This window comes from Dipodomys merriami, unplaced genomic scaffold (genome assembly GCF_024711535.1).
Source record: "Dipodomys merriami isolate MVZ:Mamm:240054 unplaced genomic scaffold, mDipMer1.0.p SCAF_22, whole genome shotgun sequence".
In the NCBI taxonomy this organism is placed as follows: Eukaryota; Metazoa; Chordata; class Mammalia; order Rodentia; family Heteromyidae; genus Dipodomys; species Dipodomys merriami.
Window position 1 is genome coordinate 9,753,372 of NW_027203604.1, and position 24,770 is coordinate 9,778,141.

Sequence of the window (24,770 nt, forward strand, 5' to 3'; positions counted from 1 at the left end):
GCTTGGTTTTGAACCATGATTTTCAGATCTTAGCCTCTGAGTAGCTAGGATTACCTGTGTGAGCCAGTGGTGCCTGGCTAGTTCATAGCAAAAAATTCCCTTTCTTCCCCCCTCCCCTGCAGTACTGGGGCTTGAACTCAGGGCCTGGACTGTCCTTTGTGCTCAAGATTAGTGCTCTAATAAGCCACATCTCCACTTCCAGCTTTTTTGTTGGTTAATTGGAAATAGGAGTCTCATAAGAGTCCCCTATCTTCAAACCATAATCCCAGCTCGAACCTGAACCTCTGGTACCTGGCTGCAGAAATTATTCTTCAGATGATATAAAAACCCTTTCTTAGCTCAAAGTAAGTCTTCCCCTTCATCAAATTTGACTTCCCTCTGATGTCACTCCCTTTTGTGTCCTTATATACCTGTGTCTCCAATGAAGCTAGCTAGATCTCTCACTTTTTGTGTGTATGGGCTATGTGAAAACTGGCTTCAAATCTCTTGGCAATATAATCTGAAGTCAGAGCATTACCTTCAGCACTATGGCAGTCTACCTCAGCCCCTCTGCCACTGTCCTCAGTAGGCCACTGCATAGGCTGATACCCTTGACTCTCCAGGGCAAAGGAGAGACTCAGAGCATCTAGGGCCTACTGCCATTAGTTGCCACTTTGCTTTTCTAATCCTATCTCCCATGCTTATTTCCATGCAAATTTCTGTGGACCCATCATTTCTTGTGTTGTCCTGAGGATCAAGCAGGCTTGCCTTGAATGTTCCTCAGATCATTCCTCCAAGCTGAATTGGTGAAAAAACTTTTTCCCTTTCTGGATACTAAATGACAAGGGTGTGAAGCGATACTACACATGGAGTAGGAATTGGGACACTAAATTAGACTTCTCTGTCTCTGACTTGTTTGACAAAAGAACATATTGTTGGTGACATGGGGGTGGCATTTAAAAAAGGAGCTTGCTTCTAGCATTCATGATCATTAAAACAGAAAAGAATCTTATCTATGGAAATAGTTTTGTTTCTGTTTATACCGGAATGAAATACCATTTGTGCAGAGAGCAGGAGAGAAGAGAGAAGGCGAGGCCTGACATTAACAAGGGAGGAGGCGGACAATGCTTGCACTGGCAGTTGTTGTAGTTTCTGTTTTCTTTATATCCTTTATTCTCAAATTGCAACCTCATCTTCATCTAGCTCCTTTAAAATGTGATGTTTCTGTGAATTCTCTTTATATGTCTTCACCAAGACCTTAAAGCTCTCTTCCTTCACAGGAACAGAGTGTTATGTTAGGGACAGGCAGAGAGTTATGCTTTTGAGTTTTTGAGAAGTATAGTACATGCTCATAAGAGTTATTTCCTAGCAGGGCATAATCACAAACTGGGGTTTCATATTCTAGAAATGAAAACATGAAATTAACTGTCTTCTGATAATATGTACATGCTAAAATATCTTAATTTATTCTATTGAAGTTTCTATCAAGAAGATATAGGGCTTGGGTCTGGTTTTTTAAAAAGTTTAGGAGACTTTGTACTGGCTTTTTAAAAATTTTGTCAATGTATGAAATAATATTCCTTTGTATTTAGTGTACTGGTTATGTAAAACTTCAGTGATTTTTCAATAATGTTGTAAAGTATCCAGTATGTCTTTATTACAATTAACTTTAATTTATCTTGTTCCAAAGAGTAATAGAAAGGAATTTTTGTCCATAATATACAGAGACAAGCTATCAAAGGGATTATAGCCTTTTATAAACCTTTTTGTGTGTATAAACAGCAGTGTTTGCATTAAAAAGCCATTTTTCAAAATTTATTACAACCTTTTAGAAGCAATTCTTTGGGCATCAGATCTTTAAGTGCATTTGAGAAATAAAATTGAGTTATCTAGGCTTAGGAATGATCTCTTTAAAATGCATATTGTTCTTCAGTATATGTGAACAATTTGTACAAAGCACAATCCACTTATGTAGGATTTTTGCCTGTTCAGATCTAAGTGGGAATCAGTAGTTTCTTTGTTGGTCACTATGGAAACGCGTCAGCCTATCCTGAATAGCTCTTAGATCATACAGAGCGATGCCTGTGTCTCAGTGTACTTCCTCACCAAGCAAGCCAGGGCTGACTTCTCCCTGCCTCCAACTCTTGCTTCCCTGGAGCCAGTACCATGCAGGTGCAGGATGTGTCTCGGCGGCCCTCGGCCGTCCACTTCCTCAGCTCCTTTCTGCAGGGTCGCCGGCACTCCACTTCGGACCCAGTCTTGAGGCTCCAGCAGGCCCGGCGTGGCTCCGGTTCTGCCACAAAACTGCTGTCCTCATCCTCTCTTCAGGTGATGGTAGCTGTGTCTTCTGTCAGCCGTGCAGAGAGAAATACAACTTTCCTTGAGAGAAAAAGTAAAACTCCTTCTCTTCTTATAAATTGTCATACCTTTGTGTCTAAACTTAAAAAAGTATCCGTAGTCTGTGTTGTGTTTATACCTTTTTAAATATTGACAATTTTATGTTGTACTTTTTAGTATTATGCTAAAAATTTGGATAGGTGAGAAATATGAAATGATTGTTTCTGTGGGTTTTTCAAAAAATATTTAAAACGTTGTTTTTGAACAAAACTCTTCCCCTTGAAAAAGATTTGCTTTAAAAGTTCTCTTTTATTATCAGTATAGTGTGTGGAGATTATTATATGTGAAAGCTTTTTGCCTTTTAGATGAAGAGCATTTCACATTGTTACTGATCATCTATAATCCTGAGATAAATGGAGCTGTTTCCTTTGTGAGCATCCCTTTGGGAGACTGGTAGATTGTGAATCCTCCCTTCCTTGTGTGGTCTGTAGGAAATTCTGGACGTCCAACACCAAAGTACACCAAAGTAGGAGAGCGTTTGCGACATGTCATCCCTGGACACATGGCATGTTCCATGGCTTGTGGTGGTAGAGCCTGCAAGTATGAGAACCCAGCCCGCTGGAGTGAACAGGAGCAAGCCATTAAGGGGGTTTACTCATCTTGGTAAGTGGTCCTGTCATTCTTGCATAGCTATAAGGTAAAAGAAGGAGCTGTATGTATTAGCTACAGACTGAGGATGTAGAAATGGCAGTATGAGCTTTCAAGTCCAGGAACACTGATGCCATCCCTAGCTTCACTCTAGACCAGCTATGGGATGCTGGCCTACCCAGCCTTAGTTTCTCATCTAGAGAATAGAATTAATCAAGCCAAAACCATATAAGTGTGTTTTCAAATCAAGTGAAATGAAGTATATAGAGTACCTTGAAGAAATGGGTGATTAGATAGCCCCCATGTTCCAGAAAGAATAGAAATGCTCAGCTCTAAGTCTGAGAAAATTATGAGTCACACATTTAGTTCTTCAGTTTGATCCAGGTAAGCTTTCAAATCACTTTTAAGTTGTTCTTATATTCTGTATGAAAGGACATATTGTCATACAAATACACTCAGTCTGTCTTAATTGAAGTGTAGCAGGCTGTCAGTTCAGTAGACAACCTAAGATGTTTTCATTGTTTCTGGCATGTAAGTATAATTAGTATCATTTTTGAATCATGCTGCCTTTTATTCATTACAATAAGCTAGTCAGATATACCTTCATTGATAATAGTGACATCTGAAAAATACTAATCAGATCAAATCATGTTTAAATCATACTTTAGAAGGATATTCCAGTAATGAATTATTTTATACAGTAAGAACCCATTTTAAAATTAGGTATTTGTTGACTTAAACAGCTTCTCAAACTTGCAACCTGTACTTTTTCAGGTTGGATTTGCCGTGTACCTCTGTAGTTACATGGTTTAGGATCCATTGTCATTGTCACTCTCCATAAATTATTTTCAGAACTATTACTGTCATACTGTTGGCACCAAAAAGCACACATTCCGGAGGTTTAGGCAAACAAATTTCTAACAATGTAGCTTCAGTCATTAATACTTTTGCTTTACTGTTGAATAAACTATGCGAGCCATTTCCACCTCCACTGCTTTGTTTTGTTTTGTTTTGTTGTTTTTTGTTTTTTTGTCAGTCGTGGGGCTTGAACTCTGGGCCTGGGCGCTGTCCCTCAGCTCTTCAGCTCAAGGCGAGCACTCTACCACTTGAGCTACAGCGCCACTTCCGGTTTTCTGGTGGTATATTGGAGATAGGAGTCTCAAGGTCTCTCCTGCCCGGGCTGGCTTTGAACCGTGATCCTCAGATCTCAGCCTCCTGAGTAGCTAGGATTACAGGCGTGAGCCACCAGCGCCCAGCTCACCTCCACTGCTTTTATATTGCATCTTTCCACATCTTATGCTAAGTACTTATGAATTTGTGGGATTCTAGATCTTTGGGTCTATTGTAAAGGTTACACATCATTCTAGAGTTTAGAATCTTTTGCATCTTACTCTGCTAATCTAATATCTTTGTTAGTCCTCTGAGATTCCTGTAGCTCACACCAGGCCCCAATGAGACATTTTAACAGAACATATTACAGCTAGAGCCTAACAAGAGACATAGGGCTTTATTTGGCCTGTCCATCCATCCATCCATCTTCAAATATCTATTTGCCTATAATCAAGGCACTATGCTAGATGCTTTCAAATTATAATCATTCACTCATTTTCATAAAACTCTTGTGAGTTGTTGGTGCCATTTTACTGATGTTTCAAGAGATTAATTAGTTTGCTTCACAGCTAGCAAGTAGAAAAGTCAACGTTTGAAGCCAGCTGACTCAGAAGCCCATAGATTTTTCTAAATTGCAGTAACTCAGTATTTATTCATGACTGCAGCCAGGATTTATGCTGAATACTTTATATCTGTATCATATTGAATTCTCACTCTGGCTACATAAAGCAAGCATTAGTATCACCCTTTATAACCTTGGTTGAGTAATCATAAGTGCCTCCCAGTTGGCTTTCTAGTCACCAACCACTGGGCAACTCATGAACACTTATTACCTTTGCCACTGGCTGAGCTTTCTCCATCATGTCTACAAGAATCTCTGGAGAGGGCTGGGAAGGTGGCTCAGTGGTAAAGTGCTTGCCTTGCATGCATGAGGCCCTGGGTTCAATTCCTCAGCACCACATAAACAGAAAAAGCTGGAAGTAGTACTGTAGCTCAAGTGGTAGAGTACTAGCTGAGGGACAATACCCAGGCCCATGACCAACAAAAAAAAAAAAATAGAATCTATGGAGTACTTTGAGACATTCTGTCAGAGTTCATAAATGCTTTATGTCCTAGATTTTTTTCCAGGAGGTTTAAGAAGCTAAAGGCTTCTCAGTACATTAATGATGGCATAAAATTGAAACCAGGTTTGTACAAAATATTCTTACAGAGTTATTGAAACCATAGGAAAAAAAATCATACTTTCAGGTGGAACTTTCTGGGTTCTGTGTATCTCACTAGCCTTACTTTCATAATCAGGGTCACTGACAATATCCTGGCCATGGCTCGCCCATCCTCCGAGCTCCTTGAGAAGTACCACATCATCGAGCAGTTCCTCAGGTAAGTGCCCTTTTTTCACAGCTGTTGTGAGCAAAGCTGTGGTTTCGATTCTCTGCTTGTGCCATCAAGTGAAAAAGGGCTTTCCTTTTAAAAATAGGCAGGGACAATATTATTTTAAGTAAAGATTTGAGAAAAATTAATGTTTAGTAATATCAAAAATGATTAAATTTTTTAAACTCCAGCTCTCAGTGACTAATTGCCCCTTTTTCTTTAAGTCATGGCATAAAAACAATAATCAACCTGCAGCGCCCTGGTGAGCACGCTAGCTGTGGGAATTCTCTGGAACAAGAAAGTGGCTTCACCTACCTTCCTGAAGCATTCATGGAGGCTGGCAGTAAGTTCTTTCCCACCCTCCTCAACATGAGCTATCAAGGACAGTGCTGAGAGACTTTTGCCTGCTAGATTCTCAGGTTGAAAACATGGTGAAAATAATGACTGCACAGTAGCATGACCTTTAGAAAATGACAATGGGCTTTGACCGTCAATGATGCTACCATTCTTTGGTGTTGCTGTTGGGGTATGGGGTTTCTTTTTGCCTGTGAGAGGGATATTGTTAAAAAAAAAAAAACCCTGAAGACTAAAGCTCCCATTAAATTAATGCCTGCACTATGTGAAACACTATTACTTCATTTCATCCTTACAGTGGTGGTGTAGCAGAGTTGTTACTTTTGTTTCATACTTGAGGCCACAGAGACTTAAGAGTGACTGAGATCACACTGATTAGCAGTGGAGGAGCAAGTTGGAAGCTCCTCAGTCTCCTGCTTTTTTTACATGTTCTTAGAAGGATGCTGGGCTTTCTTCTACCAGTAGAATGTGACACTTCCACAGATGCTGCAGTCTTGGGAGCTTTGGGAAGGACTTCACTCCATACTGCAATTAAAACCAGGATGAACAGGTTAAATGTATAACTTAAAAAAAAAACTTAGGTAGACCATCTATCTTTAACTATTAATTAGTATTTTAGACACATTTTCCATGCTTTAACAACAGCATATGTTTTATTTACCTCTGTAGCTAAGTAACTTTACCAGAGATGATTGACAGTTTTAATTCATAATTTGACTTTGTATATGTGTATGTGTGTGTGTATGCTGGTTGTGGGGCTTGAACTCAGGGCCTGAGCCATCCTAAGCTTCTTTTGCTCAAGGCTAGCATTCTACCACTTGAGCTATAGGTCCACTTTCAGCTTTTTTGGTAGTTTATTGGACATATGAGTCTCACAGACTTTCCTGCCCACAGCTGGCTTCCAACCATGATCCTCAGATCTCAGCCTCCTAGGTAAGATTACACGCGTGAGCCACCAGTGCCAGACTCATAATTCTACTTTTTTATTACTCTGTCTAGCTGAGTTTCAGCAGGAACTATCTTAAGTAATATAGAAGTCTTTAACAATTAAACTAAAGGAAGTATAAAAAGCCTATTATTTTAGGCTTGTTTATGTTGTGAAATCCAGGTGCCTTTTAACTGTATATACTCTTTATAAATTCATTCATTTTTTTTCCAAATGTCTTTGCAAGTATTTTTCTGAATTTCAATTTTTTTCTTTCTTTGACTGCCTAGTTTATTTCTACAATTTCGGGTGGAAGGATTATGGTGTGGCTTCTCTCACCGCTATCTTAGATATGGTGAAGGTGATGACATTTGCCTTACAGGAAGGAAAAGTAGCCATCCATTGTCATGCAGGGCTTGGCCGAACAGGTAAATTCTAGGGGCTGGTTTCAATGTCTTGTATGAATATTGAAACATGCACTGAATAAAATGTACTAATTCTAAGGATAAATGGTATTTTGGCATCCTATCATAGTTTTAGAGTCAAATTAAAACTAAGTAAAAGATGTTAGAAGTATCTAAAGCTGACAATTACATTCATCGTATGTTGATGGGAGTATTTTTTGAATGACTTAGAGCTGAAAAGCCAATTCATTTAAAGTAATCTCTAAAATTACTTTGGACCACTCTGTTTTTTTTTTTTCCTTTTCTTTTCTTTTCGGTTTCCAGTCATGGAGCTTGAGTTCAGGGACTAGGTGCAATCCCTAAACTTTTTTGCTCAAGGTTAGTCCTCTACCACTTTGAGCCACAGTGTCACTTCTGGTTTTTTGGTGGTTCATTGGAGATAAGAGTCCCACAAACTTTCTTACCCATTTTGGCTTTGAACCACAATCCTCAGACCTCAGCCTCCTGAGTAGCTAGGATTACATGCATGAGCCATCAGTAACCAGCTTCTCTTTTCTTATGTAAAGGAAAAAATTACTTAATTTTAATACAATATGTATTTGGTCGTGAGGCTTGAACTCTGGGCCTGGGTGCTGTCCCTGATCTGTTCATATTAAGGTGAGCACTCTACTATTTGAGCCACAGAAAAGACAATTAATGTATTGCTGGGCACTGGTGGCTCACGCCTATAATCCTAGCTACTCAGGAGGCTGAGATCTGAGGATCACGGTTCAAAGCCAGCCCAGGCAGGAACATCTGTGAGACTCTTATCTCCAATTAACCACCAGAAAACTGGAAGTGGTGCTGTGGCTCAAGTGGTAGCGGGCTTGCTTTGAACTGAAGAGCTCAGAGACATCACCCAGGCCCAAAGTTCAAGTCCCATGACCACCCCCCCCAAAAAAAAATGTAATTCTTAGGTCTGAGTACAGTGGCTCAAGCCTATAATCCTAGCTACTTGGGAGGTAGAAATGGAGGATTATGGTTGGAGGCCAACCCAGTGATAGAAGTGATAAAAGTTCAACCAGTGGTTTGGCATGACAGTACATACCTGCCATCACAAACTACAGTAAATCACAATGGCTAGCCATTGCGTTGTATGCTTGTCACTGTAGTTACAAAGGAAAGCACAGATAGGAAGACTGCAGTCCAGATCAGCCCAGGCATAAAGCAGGATCACAGGTTGAAAACAGCCAGTTTGGAAAGAAACTGACAGAGTGGCTCAAATGGTAGAGCACCTGTTTAGCAAGCATAAGGCCTTGAGTTTGAACTTTAGCACCACCAAGAAGACAAAAATGGAAACTAAAATAACAAAATAATAAATATTGTTTAATCTGTGAGGTTCTAAGCATTTTACATTTGCTGTCTTTAAAAATGTTTAGCTATGGGGCTAGGAAGGTGGCTCAGTGGTAGAGTGCTTGCCTTGCATATATGAGGCCCTGGGTTCGATTCCTCAGCACCACATAAGCAGAAAAAGCTGGAAATGGTGCTGTGGCTCAAGTGGTAGAGTACTAGCCTTGAACTGAAGAACTAAGGGATAGCACCCAGACCCAGAGTTCAGGCCCCACAACCAGCAAAAAAAGAAAAAGTTTAGCAACAATGCAAGTAGAAAAGACTGCAGTTTGGGAGAAGTTAAAATATATATTCCATGTACTAAGTTGCAGGGCCAAGATTTACATCTATGGCTGACTGGATCCAAAGTTGATGTACACAAAATTCTGTGTAAAAATCAATGGTTTCTTTAAATATGCTTCTGGTCTGAGGGCAGAAGCAAAGCCCACCTGCAATGCAGCTCCAATCTCTGGGGTTTTCCTACCTGCCTAAGAACATCCTTAGGTCTGGGATGTAAGTCAGCTAGAGGTTGTTAGCTCTTCAGGACAAGCCAAAATGTCATTATACCTAGACATTGCTATCAAGAGAACTGCAGATATTCTATGTTTACACTAAAGATCTGCTATGTCCCAGTGAGAAATACATCCTAGTACAAACTAGAAAGCATACAGTTCTCAAAGGTTTTAATATCTATAAATAAGAAAACCTTCACAAACTTGTGAATTATATAGATACCTTGAATTTGCCTTTTATTTTAATATTAGTTGTCCATTATATTTGAAGCAATTATTACTTTTATTAGTTATCTTAATTAAAGGTTTATTAATAAGAGTCCATAATATTTATATGATCAGCCTGGTTTTTTTTAATATTATATGCCTATAAGAAAACAGAGTTCTATCATGATCTGGAGGAAAAAAAAAACCTACAGATCAGTATAAAATACATAGTCTAGAAGAAGAATTGTCAGGAAGAAAACTAGGCTGTGAGTATAAATAATCCCAAAGGAAAAACTTTCCAAGTAGGATAAGTGCCCAGTTGGAGTGGATAGTGGTTGATTCCAAATGGCAGGGTGGGCATTCCAAGCACAAAGTAGATAGATTGGTAGGAATTTTCAAGAGCTGTTCAGAGTAGAAAACAGAGGCATGATTCAGTGTTCTTCTGTACTGGACCTGGAAGGAGGAGGCTACATAGACTAGATCCTCAGCTCACCCAGTGGTGCCTTCCCTGCTCCCCAGGTCTATGCTAACTTAACATAACTTTTTGCAGTAAGTGGGGGGAGGAGGGCACAATAAAAAATGCCTGCATAAAAAGTTACAAAGTTTTTCATTACGATTGCCTTTCAAATGTGCTTATGTTTATATAGTGCCTTATATATTCAGGTTTTCAAATCATCAAAGACTGATGATACAGAAATTAAATGAAACTATAAGCCTTTCTCATTAGCAATCTTCTCTTCTTCACCTTTCAGGTGTCTTAATAGCATGTTATTTAGTCTTTGCAACAAGAATGACTGCCGACCAAGCAATTATATTTGTACGGGCAAAGCGACCCAATTCCATACAAACCAGAGGGCAGCTGCTCTGTGTTCGAGAATTTACTCAGTTTCTGGCTCCTCTCCGCAATATCTTCTCTTGTTGTGATCCCAAAGCACATGCTGTCACCTTAGCCCAGTACTTGATTCGCCAGCGTCATCTGCTTCATGGCTATGAAGCACGACTTCTGAAGCACGTGCCCAAAATCATCCACCTAGTGTGCAAATTACTGCTTGACTTGGCTGAGAACAGGCCAGTGGTGATGAAGGACACATCAGAAGGACCAGAACTCTCAGCTGAAATCGAAAAGACTGTGTCTGAGATGGTCACCATGAGGCTGGATAAAGAGTTACTGAGACACAACAGTGATGCGTCTGATCCATTCAACCCCACCACAGTGGCGACAGAGTTCGAGAATCAGGATGTGATTCTTTCCAATGAGCAAGAGTTCGACCCCCTTTGGAAAAGGCGGAATATTGAGTGCCTTCAGCCCCTGTCTCATCTGAAAAGACGGCTCAGCTACAGCGACTCAGACCTAAAGAGGGCTGAGGCCCTCCTGGAGCAAGGGGAGACTCCATGGACAGTGCCTGCCCAGGACCTGCTGGCCCACAGCCTCCCACAACAGAAGCCCATAGACCACTGTTACATCCCACCATCTCCAGAGCTAGGTTTAAATAAGGAAGCATTGGTTCGCAGTACATTTTCTTTCTGGAATCAGTCAAAGTGTGAAGGCTTAGAAGGCCTCAAGGATGATGGCTCACAACTTTTCCATAGGAAGGACACTGCAAAGGAAGTACAACGGAGTAGAACCTTCTCTGTGGGTGTATCATGTTCTCATAACCCTGGGGAACCAATAACACTCAACTTTGAAAACCTCCCTAAGGATCTAGTGGCTCACTGTCAGTGTGAACCTGGCAGTGGTTGGGACCTACGCTCTGTTAAGGAGGAGGACAGGACTCCTTCCAGCCCTCCAGACTGTGGTTCCAGTCCCAAGGGACTGTTCCCATTTGGACATGAAACCCAGAACAAGTGTCTGTCTCAAGTGCCACACACTGCCTTGCAACCTGAATTGAGTGTCGAGGCAAGGAGAATCCTGGCAGCCAAAGCCCTGGCAAATTTAAATGACTTTGTAGAAAAAGAAGAAGTGAAAAGGAAAATAGAAATGTGGCAGGTATTTAAATTTCATTTAATTAGGTAATGGGGGGGGTCAGCAAAAATGTAACACATCTTTCTAAACTTTGTCATAGAAACATGAAGATATGTTTGCATCATACATAACTTTCACATTTCAAGTTTCTCACCGATGATGATGTGAGCCTGATGTTGTAAAAATGACACAGGGTGATTGTATAGTTGTATTTAAATGTCTATGTGCAAGAGAACACTTAGCATGCTGCTTGATCCATAATTAATGTTGTGCGATGGCATTAGTGTTGGTAGTTTCCATCTTGGCTTCTGGGTTTGTGGGGGCAACCACAAACTGTCCTGAAGTAACCCCAGGCCTGGCACAAGGACATTCAGAGACATAAATCAAATGAAATGATTTCCCAAAGCTTTTTGGCACAAATATTGAGTCAGGCCTGGCTTCTCAGTCTCCTCTCCTGCAGACCTGCTCACCCCATATGAAAACAAATGGGAATGAGCTTAGGGTTCCATGGTGCCACTAGCTTTATCTGAAAAGAGGAGTCTGCAGTCCATTTCTTGGCTTTTACTTAAACTTATTTGTATGTTATACTTTTACTGGGAAGACAATTCTAAAGTCAGCCACTCTCTTTCCCTAAGTAAACCACATATTCTACAGAAAAGACAGACCTTCTGACCTCATTAGCAGAAACAGGTAAACTGCCCCACCATGATGTTGAATAGAGCATCCTGGCTCAGTGAAATCTTAATTTGCCAGCCCTTCATCTACTATGAATTACCTTAAAAGCTACTCTTCCATATTCCACTAGGTATGTTAAATTTCTTCAGCTGAAGAAACACGAAAAATAATTTGGAGCTTCATACTAACTTCCTGCTGTATATTAAAAGGAGAAAACTTTTGGTAGAAGTTCATCTGAATTATTTTGACTAACAAAAACGTATTTTTCCTAAAATAATTGTTTTCTTTACCTTGTATTCTCCACTGAAAAGTCTTCCATTCAGCCAGCATATATTTCCTGTGTATTATTATGTGTTAAAAGAGTTAGCAAATGGCCTGGTGTGTTGGCTTATGCCTGTAATCCCAGCTATACAGGAGGCAGATCAAGACATCTCTGAGAAAGAACTAAAGTGAAAAGGACTAAGGGCATAACTCCAGTGTTTAGGAAGTTCAACTCCATTGCCACCAAAAAGATTGGGGAAAAAAAGTTAGCAAGCTAGAGTTCTTGTGTTTAATGCAACCGCACTGTTGGTTCAACCTGTGCACCCTTAGTCAAGTGCCCACATGAGCTGCACTTGTGCTGATGAGGTACTGGTTTGGTTTGAGAAAGATTACTGCACCATGTACAATATTTTCTGGAAGTGAGGCACAAAGTTTTAATTGAGCTAGTTCCCCTTTACTCCTTATTTGATTGACATTTTTTTTACTTCCTAGATTTTAAAATGTATTGTCATTATAAAGATGAAATACAGAGAGATTTTTATATTTGATTTTTTTAATGTGGTACCAAGGAATTGAACTCAGGCCTTCATGCATGCTAGGCAAGCACTGTACCACTAAGCCACACTCCCAGCCCACTTCCTAGATTTTCTTTTAGCCCTTTCATTAATTTTTTTGCAAGTAGAATTCTGGGAAAAAGGGAAACAAACACTATTTGAGTAGTTATTACTCCTGTGAGATACTGGAGCCTACACATGCCCACTCACATATATTACTTCCCATGATGATGCTATTTAATGATTTCTTATTCATTTTAGGATTAAGATTAATAAGTAAGGATTAATTATCTGTCACAGATAAGAAACTAAGGATCACAGATGTTAAGTGACTGGCTCAAGTCACATGGCTGGTATACAGCCCGGTCCAGCTCATGTGTTTTAACATTTTCCCTTCCTTCCCTACCCCCCAGTATCTTGTATCAGAGAGCATCATGGTACAGAAGCCAGTTCACCCCCACAGGGTTTTGAGTAGTATCAATTCTGCCCAGTTTAAGTCCTCATTAACAAGCACAAAATTGGACCAAAGGCCACTTTGCTGTATATATGACCTGTGGGATAGAAAGGAATACAGACAGCTAAAAGTAGTGGTTTATTTATAAGATGGTAGAGGTTCTCTGTGCCATGGCCAGTGCTACTGGAATAAGGCAGACGGAGTGGAAGCCCTTCCTAGCTTTGAGCTTCCAGCTAAGATTTTTCTTTCTCTTAAACTAAACTGGAGGGGCCTCCCTGCAGTTACTGTAAAAGTCAGAGTCCTGTACAATGTCTGCCTCACCATGGGTGTGCTGCACGTATTGACTGGGTGAATAAATAAATGGTAGCAATTACAGTGTTTATTACCATTATGAAAATAGGCTTGATTAAAATCTAAAGCCATCAGGAAGTAATTAAAATTCTCCTCTCACTTCTTCCTTGCCCTGTGGGAGGTGAAGCTTTAAAATTTCACGCTTCAATTATCTCTAGGCATTTGGAGTATCTGCAAGACTTCCCAGTTCCTTTGACCTTAGCAGATTTCAGAGTGCAGAGCTTGTTATTGGGTCATTTCTAAAAGTACATTTGAAAGAAATACTTACACCACACCGACCAACTTTCAAGCACTCTTTCTTTTTTATTAAGTAGTTGAACAAAGAGGTTTCAATTCCCTAAGTCAGGTTATAAGTACAATACATCTTGACCAATGTTACTTCTTTCATTGTTCTTCCCCAATTTTTTCTTTTTGTGTGCTTTGAAGTTTTAGTCTAAAGTTACCCTGAGATCCCAGGTCTTAAATGTTCCCTTATTCTTACTTTTCCATCCACCATTCTACTTCTTTTTGCCAGGAGCCTATGAAGGAAGACTCACTGTTCTTGAGCCATTTCTGTGGTTTCTGAGCAGAGTACAGGGCTTCCTTCTGAGCAGCCCTACTCTCAGTAGCCAGCCAACACTATGTGAAGCAGGCATGAGCTTCAACAAGGGAGACTGAGTTGGCCCATGCCCCCAGTAGGAACTGGGGATTCCTTAGTCATACCTCAGAACTTGAACCCTTCTCTTATGGACAACCCCCAGTCATACCTCAGGACTTGAACCCTCGCTCTTAGGGACAGCCAGGGTGAGTCTATACCCCTCTCTCTTTTCCCTGCTTTCATTTCTGTCTCCCATTTTCTTCCTATTTAGAAAGAACTGAATTCCCGTGATGGAGCTTGGGAAAAAATACGTGGTGAGAGAGACCCTTTCATCCTGTGTGGTTTGATGTGGTCTTGGGTGGAGCAGCTGAAAGAGCCTGTAATAACCAAAAAGGATGTGGACATGTTGGTTGATAGACAAGCGGATGCTGCTGAAGCCCTGTTCTTACTAGAGAAGGTAAAGGTGCTGCTGGGCACTATAATTCAGTTAATGGGTTTAATCTTAGTACAAGTTTTACACACTTAAAAAATTATTACTGGGGCACACGAATGGAGGAAGGAAGGAGCAAAAGCAGTCATTATATTCAGTGTACATTTTATAAAAATTGAACTATATTATCTGAGGATAAGGATGAGGGGGGAAAGATGGAGGACAATGATGGAAGAGATGGCATTGATCAAGAAGCATTGTACTCATATCTTGACTTACAGAATCAAAACCTCTTTGTACAGCTACTTATTTTTAAAAATCATTACAAAAGGAGAATTCATACAGAATCTCATACCTAAGTCTAATTTAATAGTTTTTCCAAAAGAGAAAAAACTGAGGGAGATAGGGATGTAGCTTAATGGTGGGATATTTGTCTGTTGTATATGGAACTGTGTAGTTTGATCCCCAGTGTCGTGGGCAGTAGTGTGGGGGCAGGAATTGATGCACAGCCTAAACATTTAGAATGTACCAAAATAAAAAGGGGTCCCCTAGGTATGGTAGCACAATGCCAGCATTCAGGAAGCAGTGGCAGGAGGATCTGGAGTTCCGAGCTGCTGAGGCTAAACAGAAAGTTCAAGTCCAACAAGGGCTGATAGCCAGGTATGGCTAATACCTATAAGCCTAGCTATTTGGGGAGCGGTTTGAGGGGATCAAGATTCAAGGTCAGCCTAAGTAAAAAAAAAAATTACCCCTCTCAACCAATAAAATCTGAGCATGGCACTATACACTTGTCATCCCACTATGCAGGAAATATAAGTAGGGATCTGTGGTCTAAGCCAACCAGACCGTAAATGTGAGACTGTATTTGAAAAATAAATAAAAAAGGGCTGGGGGGAATGTCTCACATGGCAGAACATCTGCCTAGCACATGCAAGACCATGCAATAGCACCTAAATCAATTAACTAATTAATAACCAAGAGCTGGGGAAGTTACTCAATGGTAGAGCACTTGCCTAGCATGAGAGAAACCCTGGGTATTGTTAGGTTTTTAAAAAGAGGTAGCCGAAATGTTCATCATCCCTGGTGGTGAAGGAAATGCAAATAAAGACAACCCTGAGATACCACCTTACCCCAGTCAGAATGTCCCACATCCACAAATCAGCCAACGACAAATGCTGGAGGGGATGTGGAGAACGAGGAACGCTATTACACTGCTGGTGGGAATGTACACTCATACAACCACTTTGGAAAGCAGTCTGGAGGGTCCTTAGAAAGCTAAAGATTGACCTCCCTTACGACCCAGTCATACCACTTCTAGGCATCTACCCTGAACAACAGGAACCAACATACAAGGACACGTGCACCTCCATGTTTATTGCAGCACTGTTCGCAATAGCTAGGATATGGAAACAACCTAGATGCCCCACCACAGATGAATGGATCCAAAAATTGTGGTATCTATACACAATGGAATATTATGCAGCCATTAGAAATGACAAAATAATGGCATTTGCAGGGAAATGGATGGAGCTAGAAGGAATCATGTTGAGCGAGGTAAGCCAAGAACGAAGAGACAAACAGTACATGGTCTCCCTGATAAGTGGATGATGAATCCAAAATGTTAGGTGATATGACAAAACTAACAGGACTTAAGAAACAAAGAACTCCCACTCATCTGGTTGAACCACTACTAAATATCCCCATGCTGCTGATCACATATATGGTATATAACATATGAGCACCGTTATATATTACAGACTGTGATAGACAATTTGCTCCAGGAAAGTTAGAATGAACTTGTGACTTTAAATGAGCATCATTATTCCACAATACTGTGAATTTCCGGAAATTAAGTAATCACTTAATCACGATCAAAAAAAAAAAAAAAAAAAAAAAAGAACCTTGGGGAAGGGAGGGAGGGAGGGGATGGTAGGGGGGAAACAATGGAGGGGGTAACAATGTTCAAGAGGAAGTGGAAGTGTACTCATTACCTCACTCATGTAACTGTAACCCTCTGTATAGTATCTCTACAATAAAAAAAATTAAAAAAAAAAAAAAAAAAAAAAGAGGTAGCCGAGTTAAGAACAGCAGCATGCACGTGGTATTCAGGTAAGGGGTAGGTTTATTCAGTAGACCTGCTGGGACCAGGCAAGGTTGGCACTCTACGTGGCTGGGAAAGGCCTAGGAATGAGAGAGAGCTGGGAAAGAGAGGAAAAAGGAAAGAGCTAGAGCAGAGAGAAAGCAGAGAGAGCTAGAAAAGAGCAGCCAGAAAGCATCTGGGCCTGTGCTAGGCCTTATGTAGGGTATGGGCGGAGAAAGGAGTGGCCACATCAAATTCAGATGTGACCTCAGCGGATGCAGATGTGACCTCTTCCAGGTGTCCCAGTTGCCTAGGTAATGCAGGTACTGGGTGGAGACTTTGCTGTGAGCAGACTTTGTCTGCTCGCCATCCAGGAGTGGACCTTACAGGTATAACTCTGAATACCTCAAAAAAAAAAAATCCAAACCCTAGGAGTGTCACATTAGACATTTAAAAATCTTTTCTTTTGCCCTTATCAATACATAGTTTTAACTTAGTCAATTTATACTTCACTTTTGCCTGAGTATAAAATTGTATTTTTCTGCAAACATTATAAGCTTTGCATAACTATTGACTATAATAGGTGCATAGCCCTCTAACATGGAGCTATGTCACAACCACTTTTTCACTGTTGGATATTTGTTTATACATATTTACTTTGGGCAAATTTGTATATAAACTATGAAGTAGATTGGAATATGTACTCATATTTTTAAAAAGGATTCATGTCATACGCACACAAACACATATATCTTAAATATATGCAAAATAGAGAAGAAGAGTACAGAGTAAAGTAAGAAACTGGTTATGAGGATTGCCTTTAGAGGACATTATAGGACAACAGGTGTAGGAAGAGAAACATTTTCATTGTAGATATTTTTAAACATATAAAGACACTAAAATTTTAGGTTAACAGTAGGCTTTGTTTTCATTTTAGGGAACAATGCTATTGAATAATCAACCTTGAGCTACTCCTTTGCAATAGTATGTGCATCTCACTGCTTCCAAGTCTTCAATAAAAACCTGTTGCTATACACACACACACACACACACACACACACACACACACACACACACACACACACACACACACACACACACACACACACACACACACACACACACACACACACATGAACAGACACAGTCAGCACATACCCTCCCCTAAGTTGTACACCAGTACCAAACACACCCAGGGATGCTTGCTCAAGCACAGAAACACACCAGTTGTGCAAATACCTTTGTAAGATAAGAGTTTCTGTATCTTGAGTTATTCTCTTAGGATATTTTCTCAGTAACTAAATTACAGAGATAAAAGAGGAGTAGGTGATAAGGGGGGGGCGGAATTTACTTTTGTTGGGCTGCTGTGGCCCTAGCACTTCAGGAAATCATTTCCATTTCCATTTCTGTTCACCCTGATAGTGATTGGCAATAGAGTCTCTACACACAGGCAAAAGGAAACAGCTTGCTCTAGGCTGTGACATGGGTCACTTAAGGATTCAGACTTGATTGTAGGGCACGTGCTCCGGTTCTCTGTCACATCATGCTTCCTGTTTTACCAAATTCATCCCAACCCTATGCAGAGAGTATTTAAGGTGGCTTACATTGTTTATTTTTATAGGCACCATAATGATTATGTGTACTTAGAGGTTTTTTGTATGTCTAGTTATGCACTTACAAATTTCCAGGTAGAATTGGTGGTCTTGGTGGATAACATCAAGGTGATAGAGTTCTTCCTTTGCTGAATCGAGATAGTCCTTTATTCCACCATCAGCTTGGGAGATGCCTCCTTAAGTTTGAATTACTACTTGGGGGTTGGCCTATCTCTTTCTTCATCTGCGCACCTCACCCCCATAACATCTGCGATGGCTGGGCACACAGGGACCAAACATCTATTACCTGACTGATGATCAGCACAAAGACCACCATGATATGTCGGCATCTAACTAAACTGAAAGAATTATATCTAGAAACTGCAAGAAGGGGGAAAAAATCTATTCAGTACACTGCAGGAGAAACATCTACACTAATCTTCAGATTCAGTTCTATTTTGTTCAATAACTAACCAATTTAGATCTTACCTCCTGAATGTTTTCCAGACTATATTAACACGTAACGGTGAACCCTTGGTATAGCTCTTGGTAGCTATTTAAGTCTTTGAGATTGAACCAAATGCTCACTGTATAGTTATTTAAGTTCATTTTTTGAGACATTTTTCAAATCACCTTTGATTTCTGCCCAATTAGGGACAGCACCAGACGATCCTTTGCATTTTGCACTGCATAGTGAATCTGCAGACAATCCCTGTGGAGGTAGAGGAAGCTTGCCTTGCTCATGCCATTAAAGCCTTCACTAAGGTATGTTGAACAACAACCCCCACTCCCACCCCGCCACAAATCACCTTATAAATCAGGAATCAGAGGTCACCTTCCTCCTCTACAATAAAACTTGGGACTGTGTCTCCTGTAATGGAAATGTCTTTGGCATTTCTCAGAACTAATTACCGAGTTTCCACACAATGATATTAGGAAAAGCTGAACTCTGAGTTTTTCCAAGGCAAACATGGGAACAAAGAGTTTTTATAGAGGAGAAGAGAGAAACAATTGAGTGCTGAATTAAGTATTTTTAAATCACGTGCCTGGTAGGAGTTAGACAATGTTGTTTTGTCTAGCCAGTTCTACCTTGGGTTTGGACAAGAAACCATCTATTGAGGACTAAACACACAGTTCAATACTGTCTCCTGGCTGGCAAATCTTAAACATGGGTTAAAAAAAATTTCCTTTCTGTGCACAGCTTCTAGCAGTGTTTCTTAGCTGCAGAAAAAAACAAAACAAAACAATTCATGCCCAGAGAGAATGTTCCTCTCACCCTTTGCCGAATTTTCTTGTTATATTATCATATATGATAAAAAAAATCATCATACAAAAGCCCAGCTTTTGAAGGACATCTGTGATAAGCACTGATGAGAATGGCAGTTATTATTTGTACTGATTCATACACTATAGAGATTTTCCTTTTTAATATTTGTCCAGTCTTCCCTTCCACTCTGCTGGGTGACATTCATATTGCAGGCTTCCTTGATCCTCTGGCTTTGATGGCCCTGAGTAAGTGCACGTCCTTTCCATTCTATTTTCTGCTGCTTCAGGAGACAGTGATCTCAAATCTGAATCATGTGGTCCTTTACATCTGAATTTTCACAGACTAAAAGGGCTACCTACATTCCCAAAGAAGGGTGTGCTTTGGTGTCTTAGAAAGTAAATAATTTAAGCTGTTATTAATGTTTATAAGGAATATTTGCAAAGAAAAAATTAATGAAATTGCCAGATGGTGGTGGCTCACGTCTGTAATCCTAACTATTCAGGAGGCTGAGATATGAGGATCTCAGTTCAAAGCTATCCTAGGTAGGAAATCTCCAATTAACCATCAGAAAACCAGATGTAGAGCTGTAGCTCAAAGTGGTAGAACACTAGCCTTGAGCACAGAAGCTCAAGGACAGTGCCTGAACCCTGAGTTCAAGCCTCATGACTGACAAAATTAATGAGTTTGGGGAAAATCTTTAGTACCGGTCTTAAGAAGCAGTAGAAATTCTTTACAATGTCTGTTGTCTTTAGATGTATTAGAAGAATATAGCTCAGGGTTGATTCCTTGCCTAGTACATGTGTGGCCTTGCATTGATCCCCGTTACCATAATAAAACAAAATATTAGAGACTAGCTGTTTATGGGTCTTCTATCCATGAACAGTCTGATGAAAGAGGCACTGACAGCTCTGACTGCTGGGCAGAAAGCACATTTTCATGCCTTCCTATGTAATAGTGTTTATCTCCAGGGCAAATGTTGACTTGAAGCTCCCTTATAAGACACTAGGATTTTAGAGATGGTGGTATAGCTAAGGAGTAGACTGCTTACCTAGCATACTTGAGGTCCTCTTCTCCATCCTAGCATTGAACAAAAAAAGGCATGGTTAAGTTCCTAAGATTGGGGTTCCATAGCTTTGATACCAAATGTCTGTTCTATAGTCTCCACCTGGGACCTTGAGTCAATAACATGGAACTTAGGGGACCAGGAAACCAACAAAAATACAAAGAACATACCACCAGGAGCAATAAAGTTTATTTCAAACTCAGGAGCCTCCTGTCTTCCATTATCTGTGACACTGGCAAGTAAATGAGCTAATATCTCAGACCCTTTGTAGGAACTGAGAAAGGAATAACCTTCCCTTTGTCAGAAGTAATGTGAGAAAGAGCAATACAGGAGGGGAATAGCTACTAGGGTGAGGTCCAGGTTCTTCCTCAGTATAGGGATAGAGTGAGTGTATAGGTGTTTGCTTTGGTTCTCTGACCTGTCATTTCCTCACCAGAGTATGGTAAACCTGGGTAGCAAGGAAAAAGAATCTGACTTTCCCTGAAGTTTTTAGATATATAAAACATATTAGATGTTTATAGGTATAAATGTTTTTCTCATAAAAATCCAAAGGCCACAGGTAATATGGTATCTGTTTTATAAGTGAGGAAACTGAGGCTCAGAGAGATTAACTATAAGATTGGGATATGTAGGTGTTGGTGGAAAGCCAGGCTCTGTTTTTAGACTTGGGTCCACAGTGGACTTTGGGTCTCTTGGGGTTTTCATTCCAAAGTTTTTTATTGACATGATTGACAGTTTTTCTTTTGTTTTTTGTTTTTGTCAGTTGTGGGGCTTGAACTCTGGGCCTGGGCGTTGTCCCTCAGCTCTTCAGCTCAAGGCTAGCGCTCTACCACTTAAGCCACAGTGCCACTTCCAGTTTTCTGGTGGTTTATTGGAGATAAGAGTCTCATGGACTTTCCTGCCTGGGCTGGCTTTGAACCGTGATCCTCAGATCTCAGCCTCCTGAGCAGCTAGGATTACAGATGTGAGCCACCAGTACCCAGCCAGCTTAGGGTTTTGTCCCAGCATTTCTTTTCCTCCTCAAAGAGTAATTAAAATTATTTTTAAAGGATTCCTCTTGCAGGCTTTTATTTATGTGCAATTCTGGGGCAGGGACAGTGGGGAAATGCCTAGGTATATGGGGATTGCAAATGGTTGCTTCCCATGAAGCGAAGGAAAGATGGATAACTAGATTACATAAGCTGATGAAGACAGAAAAACTACTCTGTTTGGAAATAGAATACTGAGTCCATAACTATGTATTTATTAAAATCCAAAAATATGTAGAAAACTCAGAGAAAGAGGCTGGGAAGGTGGCTGAGTGGTAGAGTGCTTGCCTTGCATGCATGAGGCCCTGGGTTTGATTCCTCAGCACCACATAAGCAGAAAAAGCTGGAAGTGGTGCTGTGGCTCAAGTGGCCCTGGGTTTGATTCCTCAGCACCACATAAGCAGAAAAAGCTGGAAGTGGTGCTGTGGCTCAAGTGGTAGAGCGCTTAGCCTTGAGCTGAAGAGCTGAGGGACAGTGCCCCGGTCCAGAGTTCAGGCACCATGACTGGCAAACAAAAAACAAAAAAACAAAAAACTCAGAGAAAGCCCTATGTAAAGTATGGAGTTTGGGTGATAATACTTACCAGTAGAGGATCATGATGGTAACATATGGACCACTCACATATGGACTGTCAGAATGCTGACAGTCAAGATGGCTGTGCATCTGTAGCAACCTCGGGTAAATGGAAACTCTTTAACTTCTGCTCAAAGAGAGACTCAAATTCTTGTCACACTGTCGTGAAGAGTAATTTTCTTTGCCATCAGGTTAATTTTGATTCTGACAACGGACCAATAGTTTACAACACCCTGAAGAAAATCTTTAAGCACACGTTGGAAGAAAAAAGAAAAATGGCAAAAGACAGCCCTAAGCCTGGCCTCTTGTGAAGCTGACATTCTCCATGAGGTGGATATTTCAGACCTACAACTCCTATATCCTTTGTGTTCATAGGTGAATAAGCTAACGCTTGTGGAGCTGCTTTTATCCTGGCTTTTATTTCCAGTGCTGTTAGCTTATGCTGAGGATGACCATTCCTTTTTGGAGTAATTATTTATTTTAAAATATCCCTGTGCTATGTCTTAGTCTTGAAAAATTGTCATGAAATTGGTGCCACTTCCTTTTATTTATTGGACTGAATTAATATTGTTGGATTAACATTTTTTACGTATGTGATGTTTACATCCTTCTTCTTTTGTTTTTTTTTTTTTTTTTGACATTTTGGGAAAAAGTAGCTCTTCTTTCCAAAACAATTATTTTCTTGACAGAACTCTTCGAGTGTTTACCAAATAGATAATTTTAATAGTAAAACCTCACTGCTTATCCATCCCCTGGACATATGACTGAAGAAAGTCACCAAGTGTCTTACACAGTTTTATATTTATTACTAAGATGGCTATTAATACATTTTAAAGGACTTTTTAAACCCTGTTTGAAATGTTTTTTTTCTTTTCTTTTTATAAAAGTGACAGAGGATTTCAAAGTGTTATTATTGTTCTGAATGATTTAGTTTTACTTTAATAGATTGACTGAGGAGTGGTTGGGATTTTTTTTTCCTTATTGAAAGTGGACTTGTTCTTTGTCAGGCTTCCAGACAAACTCTTCAGCCTTGGCTGTCTTAGGAGGCAAGAGCCATTCTCAACATACTAGGCCTTATTCCCACTCCCTTGAGTTGCTGCCAAGCCAACCCACCTCTTGACAGAGAAAGTAGGATCAGAAGCTGGCAGTATTTGATGTTGCTAAAGAGCAGGACTCGCCTTTGTCCTCCCAGGGACTCCACAGAAAGGACAGTAGCTGGGGGAGGGCCCCGTGTTGGCCCTAATATCTCCAGGCCCCATAGCTACTCTGTAGAAGCAGCTCAGAGCTAGAGCAAGTCAGAGCAGGACCCTAGTCTGTGTTGATGGGGTATTGGCACAAGCAGCTTGGCTTAGGCCCCACATCTGCAAATCAGCCATTTCATACACCCACTTGCCTCAGGCTTCTGTGTTACACTGCTCTTTGGCTATAAAGATTACATTTTAAAATTGAATTTGACCCCACGTTACATTCATCCTACCTGGCTTCAGATGCAAACAGGTGACCACCTAAACTTCTTCATTGTGGGTCAACCTATCAATCAGCAAATAAAGCCATAACTCTTACTTAAACTAAATTAATATGTGCATGTAGCAGAGGCTAAGCCATAGAGAAGATAATAGTTTTCTCAATAAAGGTGTTATTATTAGACCAATTCAAACCAAGGAAGCAACTACTTGATTTTCAAGAGAAAATTTTCAGAGGAAATAAGACCAATTTAGAATAAGTGAAATTTCTCCAATGTCTACATGAATTTGAGCAATATCATATCAAAAAGTATTTTAGTTCTGATTAGCCTCACTGACTCTAAAAGTAACCACTAAATTCAGTTTTCTTCCACACTTTGTATTTTCTTGGAAAATCACACACAGTGGATGTTAGTGGGACCACTTCCCATTCCCAGAATATCTCATTCAAGTGCCTGCTTGGGAAAGGAGAAACAATTGCATTTTATTCCAAGATAAATTATAAAATGTAGGATTGTTACCAAAAAAATAAAATGTTTGTCTTTACCTTTGTTGGCCTTGGGGATAAGTGATACTATGGAGCTTTTGATTGGCTTCTTTCCTTGCCTTGCCTTTCCTTTTCTTTCCTTTCCTTTCTGCCAAAAAAGCCAGCTATATGCCTGTATCTTCAACATTTGTTTCAAATTATAAAAGTCACGTGTGATCATGGCACCATACATCTAAAAATGCAAGTACAGCAGCCTGAAAAAATGTGACCAGGCTGTATGCAAGCATTGTATTTATTGGAATAAAAATTAAAAGAACAATCTATAACCTGAGTCTAGTATTTCTTTTTTTTCTCTCTTTCTTTCTTCCTTTTTTTTACTATTCAAAAAAACAGTTTAAGAATATTATGTCTTTGCCTTAATGTTCTTGGGTGTCTGTGTACATCCTACTGACAGAGACAATATTTGCCTTTAGATTATCCTGATGGACAGATGGAAGCTAAATAATCAGCTAGCCAAGCTCAAGGTAGTCTCAATATCTCCCACTGGTTAACAGTGACCAAGGATGTAAGGTGAATTTTAAGAAGAATGATTGGGAAAGATCTCCACATGTACAGGATTCCTACCTTCCTGTAGTTGAGTGAGGGATTCTTTGTAGCCATGAGGATTGAGAGAAGTTTTTAGGTTGCTAATGTTGACTTAAGTCAGAAGATTGAAAGCACACACATGTTAAGAACAT

General features: G+C 40.1%; 1 protein-coding gene across 4 annotated transcripts in view; it reads left to right on the top strand.

Annotated features, from left to right (window-relative positions):
• Ptpdc1 (protein tyrosine phosphatase domain containing 1) overlaps positions 1-22,930 on the top strand; it is a 71,562-nt gene extending 48,632 nt beyond the window's left edge. For 3 of the 4 annotated variants that reach the window (XM_070033315.1, XM_070033317.1, XM_070033316.1), the window contains 8 exons: positions 2,808-2,979; positions 5,374-5,454; positions 5,670-5,788; positions 7,015-7,152; positions 9,968-11,202; positions 14,322-14,507; positions 18,807-18,917; positions 22,275-22,930. In XM_070033315.1, coding sequence (XP_069889416.1) covers positions 2,808-2,979; positions 5,374-5,454; positions 5,670-5,788; positions 7,015-7,152; positions 9,968-11,202; positions 14,322-14,507; positions 18,807-18,917; positions 22,275-22,394 — 2,162 coding nt within the window. In that variant the 3' untranslated portion in view covers positions 22,395-22,930. Of the gene's footprint in view, positions 1-2,145; positions 2,372-2,807; positions 2,980-5,373; positions 5,455-5,669; positions 5,789-7,014; positions 7,153-9,967; positions 11,203-14,321; positions 14,508-18,806; positions 18,918-22,274 lie in introns of those variants that run through there. The other variant, XM_070033314.1, reaches the window with a different exon arrangement.
• The last annotated feature ends 1,840 nt before the right edge of the window (positions 22,931-24,770 follow it).